Source organism: Photinus pyralis, unplaced genomic scaffold (genome assembly GCF_008802855.1).
Source record: "Photinus pyralis isolate 1611_PpyrPB1 unplaced genomic scaffold, Ppyr1.3 Ppyr1.4_LG4, whole genome shotgun sequence".
NCBI lineage: Eukaryota > Metazoa > Arthropoda > Insecta > Coleoptera > Lampyridae > Photinus > Photinus pyralis.
The window spans coordinates 31,682,207-31,694,926 of record NW_022170511.1 but is presented as its reverse complement, the minus strand read 5'-3'; the positions used below and the strand labels follow the sequence as shown (position 1 = coordinate 31,694,926).

Genomic DNA, 12,720 nt, shown 5'->3' with positions numbered 1-12,720 from the left:
ACTTTCGTTAACATCAATCCCACCAAAATGGCGGGTCCAAGTAAAAATTGCAGTATCATCCACGTACTGCGTAGATGGTAAGTAAAACCCTGGCAGGTAGACGTAAAAGGTAATAAATAAACTTAAAATAAACTAAAAAATTTGAGCGATAAGTGAAGGTAAAAGAGTAATGAAGAAACAATGCTGCGTAATGTAACATACCACGTATTAATGAAATGTAAATCATATCCATAAAAAAGTCAATGGAGCCACAGCAGACATCAAAGAGAAATAGAAAGCACTCCAAAACAATAATCCCTTACGGTATGACACAAGTCAGAAAGGTACCAAAAGACATTTACATCTAATCAATTCCAACTGCCGAACCTTCACCGAAGAAGAAGAAGTGCAACACTCATAGGCGAGAAAAACTTTAAGAAGGGATGACAGTACATTCAAGAAGGTACAACGCCTGCACTCTAGCAACAAGACTAAGAAGTAAGTAAAAGAAACCACTAGAAGGGCCTCTAACGGCAAAATAAAGAACTCGACTACAACAAAAACTGGACTACATGGCGTAAGAATATTGAATAAGAGCACAAGTCAAACCTTACTTAAGCGGAATTTTTAATCGGTAAGAAAATAATGTTACAGGCTGTTTGCTCAGGGGGAGTTGATAGACTCTGGACCTGGAACGGTTTTCCCTTTTTGTGTACTGATGTAAATAATTTTGACTGATTTTACACTTATTTGTTTTACTTTGTGACTAAACTCCAACGCTCGGTATTACAAGATTAAATCTTGACGTGCTGCCGGTGTCAATAATTACATCTTCTTCGAAAATGAGGTCCCGAGCGGAACGTTGAATTCCGTATTTATTAAAGTGGCGTGTGTGTGCACGCATTTATACAGGGTTATTCTAAATGATGGACCCAATTTAATAAATTCGTATTTATTTAAGTATAAATGCAAAATGAACAATCTACATACCAATGGAAAGAGGAAGTTTCAAAGTTTTTTTTACATATTTATTTCAGACGAAATGCCCGCTGCACTGTAACTTGCGACTCACTTTTAGCAAACTCAAGAACGCAGAAAACCTTGTGCTGCACGGTAGCCATCTCACTCACAACTGACAACACAAAGGCGGCTGGCTGGCGCGAGAACTCTAGCGGCCGTTTCTGCATATGTAAAAAAAACTTTGAAACTTCCTCTTTCCATTGGTATGTAGATTGTTCATTTTGCATTTATATTTAAATAAATACGAATTTATTAAATTGGGTCCATCATTTAGAATAACCCTGTACATTGCACAAAAATGTAATAACAAGGACAGTTTCTATTTGCGAAAAACAAATTTACACGGCATTCTAATCTAAATTAGCGTTGAGAATCTCTTTGAGCCTTAGAATAATTAAGGGCCATATTATCAACATTTTCATCCGTTTATATAAATTTATTATAAAATAAGTAGACATTTTAAAGGTAGGTTTTCTCCGACCTCTTATAAAGAGGAATTTTGAATACTTATTGAAACTGAGTGGCAACCATTTTATATTAGCTGCTCGCAAAAAATGTGTTAAAAACATTCAAGGGATCGTTGTGCAACATTGGGTTCAAATTGTAATACGAGTAATCATTCTTCACTGAGGCATTTTAATTCAATAGTGTCTGTCCGTTCTTTTTGTTGTTGTTGCTTGTCCATTTAATGGGATCGCACCACTTCACATCAAAGTAAAAATTCAATCTAGTTCGACATTTCTGTGAGAGCTAATCAGATGCTGTTGTTCACTTGCTCCGTATTAAGACAGGAACGCGATGCAACAACATTGTTTCTTGTGCATACGTGCCTGTCTGATTAGCTTTTGTTGCATCTAGAATCTGAATTGCATGTGCATAAGAACGCAAGGGACGAATAAATCAATACAGTATAAATTGTGATAATCGCACGGATATTGATTGATTTCTCATTCTATGCGCAATGATTTTCTTGATTAAAACGAAGGGGATTTCCATTTACATTACTTTGTGTCCCATTTATTGTCTGTACATAATAATAATCGTAAAATGGCTTGAGATTAACTTCCCCTTATCGTCGTGTATAATACAAAACTTTATTGTATCGCAGAAGCCATAGAAATCATTATAAAACTTCTGAAAATTCTGTAGGTATTTAATTTAGACGTCCAAAATATCAAGCTTAGGTTCTGGCGTCGTTTTCATGGAAACAATATTGTATTCTGTTCTGAAGTTCATTTTATATCGTTTTCTGCGTTACATTTTTAATAAGAAAGACATATCATTGAAATGCACAATGATTTGTTTCACTTTATAGAGCGGCCCCTCCTTAAGACAACAACTGTCTGGCACACATTTAAGGTATACAGTGAATTTTTTTAAAATACGAACATAGGAGTTTGCATGCAATGTAATTTCCTATGTTCGATTTTAAAAAAAACACATCAATCTATGAGGTGTGCGCGGTTCACATTCCCAAATCGTACAACTTGTGTGACTATGAACAGCAACTGATAGTCTTTATGATGAAGAGCACTAGGTAAGATTTTTTTAAATAAGCCGTGTGAGGCCATAGCAACTTTAGGATAAATTTTTCTTAAACTTACGATAACTTGACTTCACATGGCACGCGCTGACATCGCAATTCATTGTGAACCAACCTTCAATTATTTGTAGGTCATGTGCACCTAGTATTCTACTAATTTGATTTATTCAATACATAAATGAAGAAAATAAGAAAATAAATACCGAAAACAACTACAATAAATGTTGGAAGTGTCCTCCTTGGCATTCTAAGCAATAACCTAACCGATTTCGTAATTAAATTGGACGGCGGTATTTTCAAAAATGTGACAGCTGTCAATTGTATCTACTACTCATTTGAACTACTAAATAGATTGATGTGTTTTTTTAAAAATCGAACATAGGGAAATTACATTGCATGCAAACTCCTATGTTCGCATGTAAAAAAAATTCACTGTATGCTACCTATTGCAAAAACTTCCAGTACTCTTGGACAATTCTCCTAAAAGACGAACGGACGGATATAATGCAAACAGCACTTTTTGAATTCTTAAAAAATGCGCTAAAAACCGAGCAGGCGGCATGATCCGCGATATACGAAGTATCCGAAAGACTCGCAAGCTTTCAACTAATAAGACCAAAGGGACCTTAGTGCTTTTCAAACCATCAATCAAACCTTGTCGGGGGCTACCTTATCTCCTTTGTCGGTACCCACTTCTGACGCCTCCACGGTCATATAAATGTGCCATTTTGGCGGATTTCGCTAAAAGCGCTCCACAAAACAGTAGGTCCTATATTTTTCTTATTACAAATAAATTTGCAAAATACGCTAAAAATCGAAAGAATTCGAGGAAAAATCCGACCGAACGTGACTAAGTATATGTAGGATCTAATGAGTTTGAAGATTCAAAAGTATCCAAAGCATCGGAAGCAAAGATAATAATTGAAAAACCCGAAGAAATGTAAAAATGAGAAAAAGAAGAGGAATCGATAGTTCACGCAAATAGCTCGTAAAAGCTGAAAAATCAAACCAATTTGAAGAAAAGAAGCAACCCGAAGAACTATAAGAATATTGAAAACTTGAAGAATCGTATGTATATAATTCAAAAGAATGGGAAAAAATGGCAAAATGAATAGTAGAAAGTAAAGACTAAAGACGAACGGAGAACCGAATAACCGTAAATATCCGATGAGTTTTGTAGTAGTACAGAATTTAAGAAATCTAAAAACTGAAATAATTTAAAGAACCGAAAGAATAATAGACATTGTGATGAAAAATCTGGAGAAACGGAAAAAATGGGAGAAGTGATGAATCGGAAGTAACTAGGAACCTAAAGAATTGAAAAGATTGAGAAATTAGAAGGACTAAAAGTGAAGAACACCAAGTGTGATTTTAAAAAAGAAATACAAGGAAGGTTCTGAACAGTAAAAACAAAACACTTTAAAGAATTGAAAGAAAACAAATCCGAAAAATGGGAAAACTCGAAAGGATCAGAAAAATTGAAATAATCTTATCAATACCCCAGAAGAAACTAACGTATCCAGAAGAGGAAATAACTAATGGAGTGAAGAAGAGAGGATATGTGGCGAAAGCAAGTAAAACAATCGGAACAAAGCAAAAAAAGAAATATTAGACGAAGACCAAAAGGAAGAGAACTGGATGATTTGAAAAAAAAGGGGGGGCGGAATAATCGCACAAGAAGAGCAAGTCGACAGAGAGAGGGGGTAAAATGAAGAAGAAAGAGAAGAAGACAAGGCAACGATATAGAGGGAAGAAATATTTAAGTTGGAGGATGCTTTTAGTGCCGAAATGTTTAAACAAAGACATTTTGTATCTAAACATAATGATTACTAGCATATGGAACATGATTTGTATCAACCCATGGAATTTTGTAAAGAGGATTTACCAGTCCGAAAATTTATGTGTCACGGACGATAACGCCTTAAAAAAACTACTTTAAGTAATAGTACCAAATCGGAAACTAAACGGATCTACATCTGTAAATACGTTCTCTAACCGCATATACGTGTGGAATCCAAGTACAGGTGAATGGATATTTAGGTTTGAGAAGGTTGTAGAAGAGAATAAAAGGAAACTTACCTGTTCAACATGGCAAATTAATTTATTTGCTGTTTTGCAATTCCGGGGATTTTGTAAATAATTGAATCGTCGCCACACTAATCCAGATAAATCGTCGCTTTCGGCTCGTCTCCAGTCCTTGTAACCATCCTTCTGTATCACTTCATCAATATCGCTTAACAGAGCCCTTCAAATTTGATAGTGAGTAACATTTTAGTATAAAGCGTTCGCTCCTACTGCGTATGATCTAGTGCCATCGCTAAGATGTCATCCAAAGTCGGTTTTAGTGATTCCGCAGCTTCCGATTTCATTTTTTGGAGTTGTGCCTTTACGAAATACCAAAACTCGTTAATATTATTTTTTATATGTCTTTGCAAATGTTGGTACTCTGTGGAGGGTCTCTTTAAGGGAACTTTACTTCCATTTGACGAGGAAAGTATCTCTAGACGTTCTTCTAGGTCGTGTAGCGTCCCTTCTTTATCGATAGTAATGTCACTGCAACCTAAATGATGATTACTGTAATTTATGGCGCGCCACTCACATCTTTTCAAAATCTCTCAATATCTTCAGAAGTTGCCGGTTGCGCCTCTGCAATTCCACTAAAAGGGACTGTGCGCTACTTAAACGGTCGATGTATATGGCAGTAGCAGGTTCCTGTGTGTTTTCCAAAAGGAGGCATAATACTACAAAAACGCTAAATAACGAAAAAAGCACCCAGCGACGTTTCCACTGTACAAAGGAATTTGATAAGCGTTGTCCTTCAAGAAATATTCGAGCCACCATTGTACACTAACACTAAAATGGCTGAAAATAGAAAATAATGCCAATATATAAATAAATCGGTACCAAACACGGTAGTGTGAAATTGTTTACTATTTTTAGTTTTAATGTGAATGGAACGTGCTGTGTACGTAAGATTATTTTCCCATTCTGTATTGCTACGTATCTGTTTAGATAGACTGGTGGGATCATTCTCCCAGCTAACTTTTTACAGTACTATTAAGATTATTGTACCATTTTTAAATGCTCAATAAGCAACGTAGCTACAAAAAGGTGCATTAGATAAAAATACAATGGGAGAAGGAATGTATTCATAATGATCCAAAGCGTGGAAAACCTTTGAATCCACTCTCCCATAAAACAAGAGTGCACACAATTGGTTTATAAAGGCTCTCTACCACCTAAAAAGGCGTTACACAAATTTATATCGGGAAGGGGAGGGGGGAGCTATGGTTACAAATTTTTGGTAATTCTCATAATTGAGTAGCCAAAGGGATGGAGGATGTCCACAAAGACACAATTAAGAACTTGAACGTCTGCTTCTGCACAACGGCTGTAGCGTGCATAAAGCATAAATTGTCCAATCAACTATCGCGGTTTTAAGGCACCGTATCTTTCCCGATCTCTCCCCCGTCCCTATGACGTCTTTTCAAAACAAAACAAAAACGCTTAAGAGGATGTCGCTTTTTACCGAATGATGACTTGGAAAATGCTGTGGAGTCGTATTCCTCAGAATTATCATAATAGTTATTTACATAAAAATTAGAAAAATGACGATGAAATATTGAATTAATTTCCGGGTCAGGTAATGACATTTTACTGACGAGGATTGTATTAAATTTTACCCGAAATCATCTCTTAATACAACATTTCAATTTTTATAGATAACTTTAATTTAATGTCAATCTGTAAGTGATGACATGAGTCATTATAGACCTTTGGAAATATCAAAAAAGTCAAATAGATAATCTAAATTATTCGAAGAGTGTGAATGATTTAAATAATCGGAGTCTGAATAATATGGAGAGCCTTGAGAATTAAAAAAAAATTAAAAAATACGAACAACTCGATAAACTAACAGAAACGCCCCCCTCCCCTCCTGATTGGAAGTTACACTGCACACTTGTACCCTTTGGACAATATTTCTGTTGTCATCAATTTCATTGACTCGTCAAACATAATTTATGATACCTAATATTAAATTGTATGTATACTTACCAAAGAGTCAACAGTAAAGCAAGCAACTGAAGCGGTTAATTGTGTTTACTCGTCGATGCACATTAAATAAACATTCAGATGTACACATTTTCCTAGAGGCAGCGTGCGAATAAAATTAGCTGTACAACGATATTTAACAGTCACATATACTCTGCTGATAAAGCCTACCTTTATTACAATCACTAACTACACAATGTAATCTTGGATAAATAATCCAGCTGTTTCTAGATACTAAGATGAGGGAGTCATTAATGTTTATGTACTACGTTAATCAATGCTTCCATTTAATGTTAATACCTCTTGGTAGGGTACAAATGTAAAGAAAATATAAATCGAATATACAGCGCGCCAACAATTGACCAAATGGCAGGTGGTAGAAATAAGATCGGGAAAAAATCTTCTCCAGGATCAGTAAAAGCTACACTGCAGTTTTTGCGACCTCATGTTTGTCAAATGAGTTTCGGAGTGGACAGAGATACTAAGATACATAATTCACTCCAACCCCATTTTTTTACGAACCCTCAATTGTATACTACATTTTATTTTTAAGCGATTTTAAAATTGATAACGGAACATCAAGTGATGATCACTATAAACTGTTACATATTGCCATGTATAATGGCAAACTGTCACTTAAACCACCCACAAGCGCATTTGTCCAACTAGTGCAGGTACTAACAGAACCTTTAATAGTATATTAAGATACAAGTGTATAAGCAAGTCTTTAAAGCACGCGCAACGAGTAGTGGCACGACGCGAAGCGGAGTGCACTTAACTCTTATCAGGGTCGTAATTTGGACTCTATGAATCACCGGAACACTTGAAAGCCTTAAAAAAGGCTTCTCTTCAGTGACAAACGCTGTATAACCAATTTTAGCACGGCGAAAACAATCTTTAGCTTTCTTCAACGCAACTTTACAATTAAACAAGACAGACTGCCTTTTCAAATACGCTCAAACACGGTAGTATATACCAAAACAAACGGCTACGTTTGAAACGTCCATCACCAAAGAGGCTTGACCAAAAGTCCCCACTTAACCAAATACTGCGTCTTCAAAATAATTAACATCTGCTTACGATAACACGTGTTTATCTTTGACACTTTGACTTTTATTAAACAAAATAACCTTCTAACAATGTCTAGTTATGCACTACGAACTGCTTTTCCAACGACAACGTAACTTCTTTCGTAAACGGACAAACCGCATCAACTTCTGCACTGCGAAACTGCGTTTTTAAACAAATAGTAATTGTTTGGCAACATTAACGCACAGAGAAACACACGCTCTTTACCCATATCATCAACAAAACAGAACGGGACGCGCGTCCCCACTTACGCCGTCAAAGGATCGTGCACCTGTCTTTTTGTTATCTCTTCTAGCGACGAGAAAGAACGCGTGCATTTATTAAATTAGGTCCGATGACTTTTATATCGCAAAACGACCAGATGTTTCTTACATTCTAACGCACAATTTTTATATCTTATAATTTAAATAAATAAATTCACACGAAGAATTTAATTTAAACAAAAAATTAAGCAATTAAGGAAAGCTAAAATCGACAAATAGATCAATTCCGTGATTATTTGTAATAAAATTCTCTAGATTTCAACTAAATTAAAATATTCACACATACACAATGGCCCGTTCTTATTTTCGGTATTGTTCCAACCTAAAAAAACGTCTACCTGACGTTGTTTACACAATATATTATTGCTTTTCAACCACGAAATCAATGCACTTTCTCTAATTGGTGATAAGATGCTGTTTCTTGGTTAGTTGTTTACTACAATTACCAGGAAACTCCATAATTGGAAAAAACTCCGAATTTTCCACATCTTATAGAAACCTAACGGAAGATTCTTGCTAGACTTTAAATTACATAAATTGACACTTAGTTACTGAGTAAGCTCTATTTTTCACTTTTCTTTACATATTCAAATATTAAGAAATTCGTTGAACGTTTACTTTAAATTACAGCGATATAATACCACGTTTTGTTTAGATTGTTTATGACTTCAGAATTAGTTTTTATTTATTATGGAGTATGTAAAACAGTTTGTGTATTTAGAATTATCAGTACCGTAACATCACCGCCACACTGTAAGGTGGGTTGACTATATACCTGGGGTCCAACCTATGAATAGCGTGATAGCATAACCATACCATAGGACATTCTATTTCGGTTTAATGTAAGCCTTCTTCCCTGTTCTATGATCCATCATTGAGATCCGCATTGTAGTTTAACAAAAGATTAAATGCGGAGACCCAGAAACCGCTATACAACCCCTCGACAACAAAGCTGGGTAACGATTTCGAGGTCGTACCAGTAATGCAAAAAGAATATTTAAAAAACAATAATTCCGTTGAGTTTGCTTAAACCAATTTTTAATTGAATCAGAATTTTGCTTGCTGCGTGATCCTTGGTATCTTCAATAGAATTTTTTTGAAATTAGTAAATTTAAGAGGTATTGTTACAAATCATCATCAGAGGTCTTTCTGTAAAGTTTAGTAGAAGCAAAATAGGTACTTTGTAGTTCAAAACTTGATTCTAAAAATTATGTGATTACTTCACCCCACTTACCGAACAACTCCACCGTTTCAGGAACGCTGAACTACATACAAACTACAAAATTACAACATTCTGTGTATTTCAGATATTCATTCTGCTGCTGTTAACACGAAAAACACCTTTGAATGGAACAGCCGCATTGCTAGCTGGGGTTGACATTTCTGATATTTGCCATATCCGCTATTGTGCTAATCACGAACACCTACAATGGCATCAAATTAAACATCTAAATTAAAGTAGGTAATAATAGTCCTAAAGAAATGGTGAGGCACGGCACATCCTATAATTGCTTCGTTTGATACTTTCACGACTGTATCTGAATATTAAAGTGGCATGGCATAGACTAACAACTTTCCAGTGAAATCGAAATTAAATTTTAAGAACGAAGTTATGATTTAGGTAGTCTCGACAATTCAAGCGAAAGTGAAAAGTGAAGAGATGTGCGCAAGAATGTGATTAATAATTTTTATTAATAACTGTTATATTATTTGAATTTAGTTTATGTTGTGGCCGTACTACTACGAATTTTACATAACGACCCAAAGCGGAAATTTGGTTGTGTAAACGTCTATAAAATGCAAAACAAATAATGTACGTTCAATGTATACTTTTCAAATGCAGTTTAGATGAGAACATGTTTGCTAATCATCTATTGAGACTATACATATTCCAATTATTTATTAAATAAAAAATGAAGCATTTGTCAACAGTAACTACAATCACAATTGTTCGTGTATACTTGTCATGTATTGTATTTAAAATTTTACTGTTCTTATCATAACTATGCATGTATGTAATAAATGTAAATACGTTTGTATATACCCTGGGGGTTTATAAATGAATTGAGAGTTATGCCTCTTTTACAATCTCATGATTATTTAATGACAATTTTATATTTGTAGATCATTTGTCCCTGAGGAGCTATCACAAGAAATCTGGAGATTTTTATTACTGCTGGCTATTTGTCGATTCTACTCTCTTTATTCCTTGACGAGATGGTCGCAGATACCGTTTCAGCGGTTACATATTCCACACTTCGGGGCAAGCCTGGCGCTTTGGAGGAATCACACGTAACATTCAATTAATATGTCTGGGCACACGTCACCGCACCGATCTCGCAACGAGTATGTTCCTTAGAACGGCAGTGTGTCGCCCAAAATCGCACATTTTCGGTCGCATGATGGTCGTACTACGAATGCGGTTGATAGTTTATCAGTTGGCTTCGCCAGCTTCAGCAACAGCGAATTGCCAACAATAGCGATTGACTGACACAATTTACCTTCCATCAGCGACTGACTAAGCTGGAGGACAAATTAAAGAGAACGTATAAATTTTGGGGAGTGGCAATTACACCAAAAGAAAGGTTGATGGCGTGTTATTGAATTTGATAAGATTAGGTAACGCAAGAATTAGCAGCGATGGAACAGAGTAAACAGACCCTGATGATGCTGGTGAGGGTCCAAATTGATTGCAAGGAAATGTAAGAGTCGTTTCTTGAAAATCCAGCAACTTGTAATATGGAAAAACATGGGGTCTTCGGGCTTTAGAAGAATGGTATTAAGAGACTTCAGAGGAGGTGCTATCCCAGCCATAAATGCATCAACAGAATGTTTTTCTACTTGGTCCCTTGCAAGAGGTCTTCATATTTATATTTTCAAAAAGTTTCAGCAGCTTGTCCAGAGAAAATCTTTCTTAATTCATCGCGAATGGATTCCCACTTCTTATTCGCCTGTAAAAAACATTATAAGTAGATTAATTATGAGTAAAATTAATCAATTTCGTATGTGGTGTAGGAAAAATTAGTAACATATCACGCGTAGTTTGTAATACTAAATAATTGAGACTATTTTTTGTTTCAGGTTCCTTTGCACTGATGAATCTTTCAAAACAATTTCGTTCAGCTATAAATTAAATTAGGAAGACCGACTGTGGCAGCAATAATTCATGACGCCTATAGAACCCGTTTAAATGAAGTCACATATATCAATGCGAACAGAAGAGGAATGGAACGTTATTGCTGATGGATTTTGGACACGATCGCAGTTTCCAAATTGCATCGGGGTTTTGGATGGGAAACACCTTACAATCGAAGCACCGAAAAACTCGGGGAGTACCTATTGCAACTACAAAAAGTAACATATTCGATCTTTTGACTTTAGTTGATCCATTCTATAACTTCATTGCATATGGAAAAATTCTGATGGACGTATTTTTCATAATAAGTCCCTGGATTACGGTATGTACCAAGGCCTCAAATTCGGGCCCCTTTGTACTACCTCCCTGACTAGAGTTGAAATGCGAGAACTTATCAACGTCACACCTCCTAATCTACAACGTTGCATATTCACGATCGTTTATCGGAATCAATTAATTTTTATTTGATAAAGCCCCCGTATCTGCCAAATAATTCTCTCACAGACGTAAGAATTGTTTACAAGTGTTAACTTTTACGTCTTAAATTACAAAAAACCATTAAGACCTACTAAATTATTTAACATGAGGGCAAAAGTAAAACTATAAATAAAATTCATCAATTAGGTGCCTATTTGTAACAAAATTCCACCAGATATTCTGATGAAATTTTGAATAAGTTACGTTAAATACAGGGTGTCCAGCTTGCCACTTTAACCGAAAATTGCGCCACGTCCCCGCATTCTTAAAGTAGTTAGAGCGCCTAGGTAAAAGTAACAAGAAGTTGGTGAAAATTTGGTCACTTATTCTCTGAGAGACGCACTTTCTAATGGTCAAAAGAAAAAAGTGTTCCTATGTGCCGTTTCTGAGATATTTGACAGTAAAAACAGGGTATTTTAACATGGGCTCTTATGGACACACTCGGTTTTTTTGAGCTAGCGAACGGTTTTGTATCAAGACTTAAATGCGATGGGTCTCATTAGAAGCGAAATTTTGTGACAAATCTAAATATGCACGGAAAAGTACGTGTTCATGATGAAATAAGGAAGATATTTACCGCCGAAGCGGCGTCTGCTCTGACGCGGCGGCACGCTATGCAGCACGCGTTTAAATCTGATGACTTTTCCACTAGGTCTAGTATATAGCTGAGCTAGGACAATCTTTTCCTTCGTCTGCTGAGCACTTTTCTTCACAAAAGGCATGGTGTCTTTCAGAAAGAACGCCAAAACCAGCGATATTTATAAAGGCCTGCACACGTCTTGTTGACACACTGATCGGATCTAGATCAAGATAGCGGCTGGGGATCTCTGGCGCCAACATCGAAAAACCAGATCCACTACACCGACTTCACGTAAAACGCCAAATTGTTTAGTTTCCCGGATTTTACATACGTCTCGCATACGTTTTGATTAAAAATAAATATATTCGTTTAGGATTTACCGCTTACACTGTGAATATTTAGTCGCGGTGTGTCGTCAACATTTAGTGTGCAAAGGTTTGAAACAGGGTCGAAAAGTAGGGAGACTAGTCAAGTTGACTACTGTATATACCTTTTTAAAAATTATGTGTAACGTTTGCATTGTGCTGAGGTACAAAATACCACTCATACCGTATTTCTAATTATGTTTCCTTCATAACAA

General features: G+C 35.9%; 1 protein-coding gene across 1 annotated transcript; it reads right to left on the bottom strand.

The window, feature by feature from the left end:
- Positions 1-3,876: 3,876 nt before the first annotated feature.
- LOC116169083 (alpha-(1,6)-fucosyltransferase-like) lies at positions 3,877-7,834 on the bottom strand. Its single transcript, XM_031485111.1, has 5 exons — positions 6,599-7,834; positions 5,142-5,404; positions 4,838-5,095; positions 4,622-4,787; positions 3,877-3,885 (listed from the first exon to the last, which is right to left on the bottom strand). The coding sequence occupies exons 2-5, from the start codon at positions 5,381-5,383 to the stop codon at positions 3,877-3,879; spliced, it is 675 nt and encodes a 224-aa protein (XP_031340971.1). The 5' UTR covers positions 5,384-5,404; positions 6,599-7,834.
- Between the last annotated feature and the right edge of the window lie 4,886 nt (positions 7,835-12,720).

Coding starts and splice junctions, on each gene's coding strand:
- LOC116169083 (XM_031485111.1), bottom strand. CDS start 5,383: ATGGTGGCTCGAATATTTCTTGAAGGACAACGCTTATCAAATTCCTTT. Junction 5,096..5,141: donor TTGAGAGATTTTGAAAAGAT/GTGAGTGGCGCG, acceptor TTTAGGTTGCAG/TGACATTACTATCGATAAAG. Junction 4,788..4,837: donor ATGGCACTAGATCATACGCA/GTAGGAGCGAAC, acceptor TCAAATTTGAAG/GGCTCTGTTAAGCGATATTG.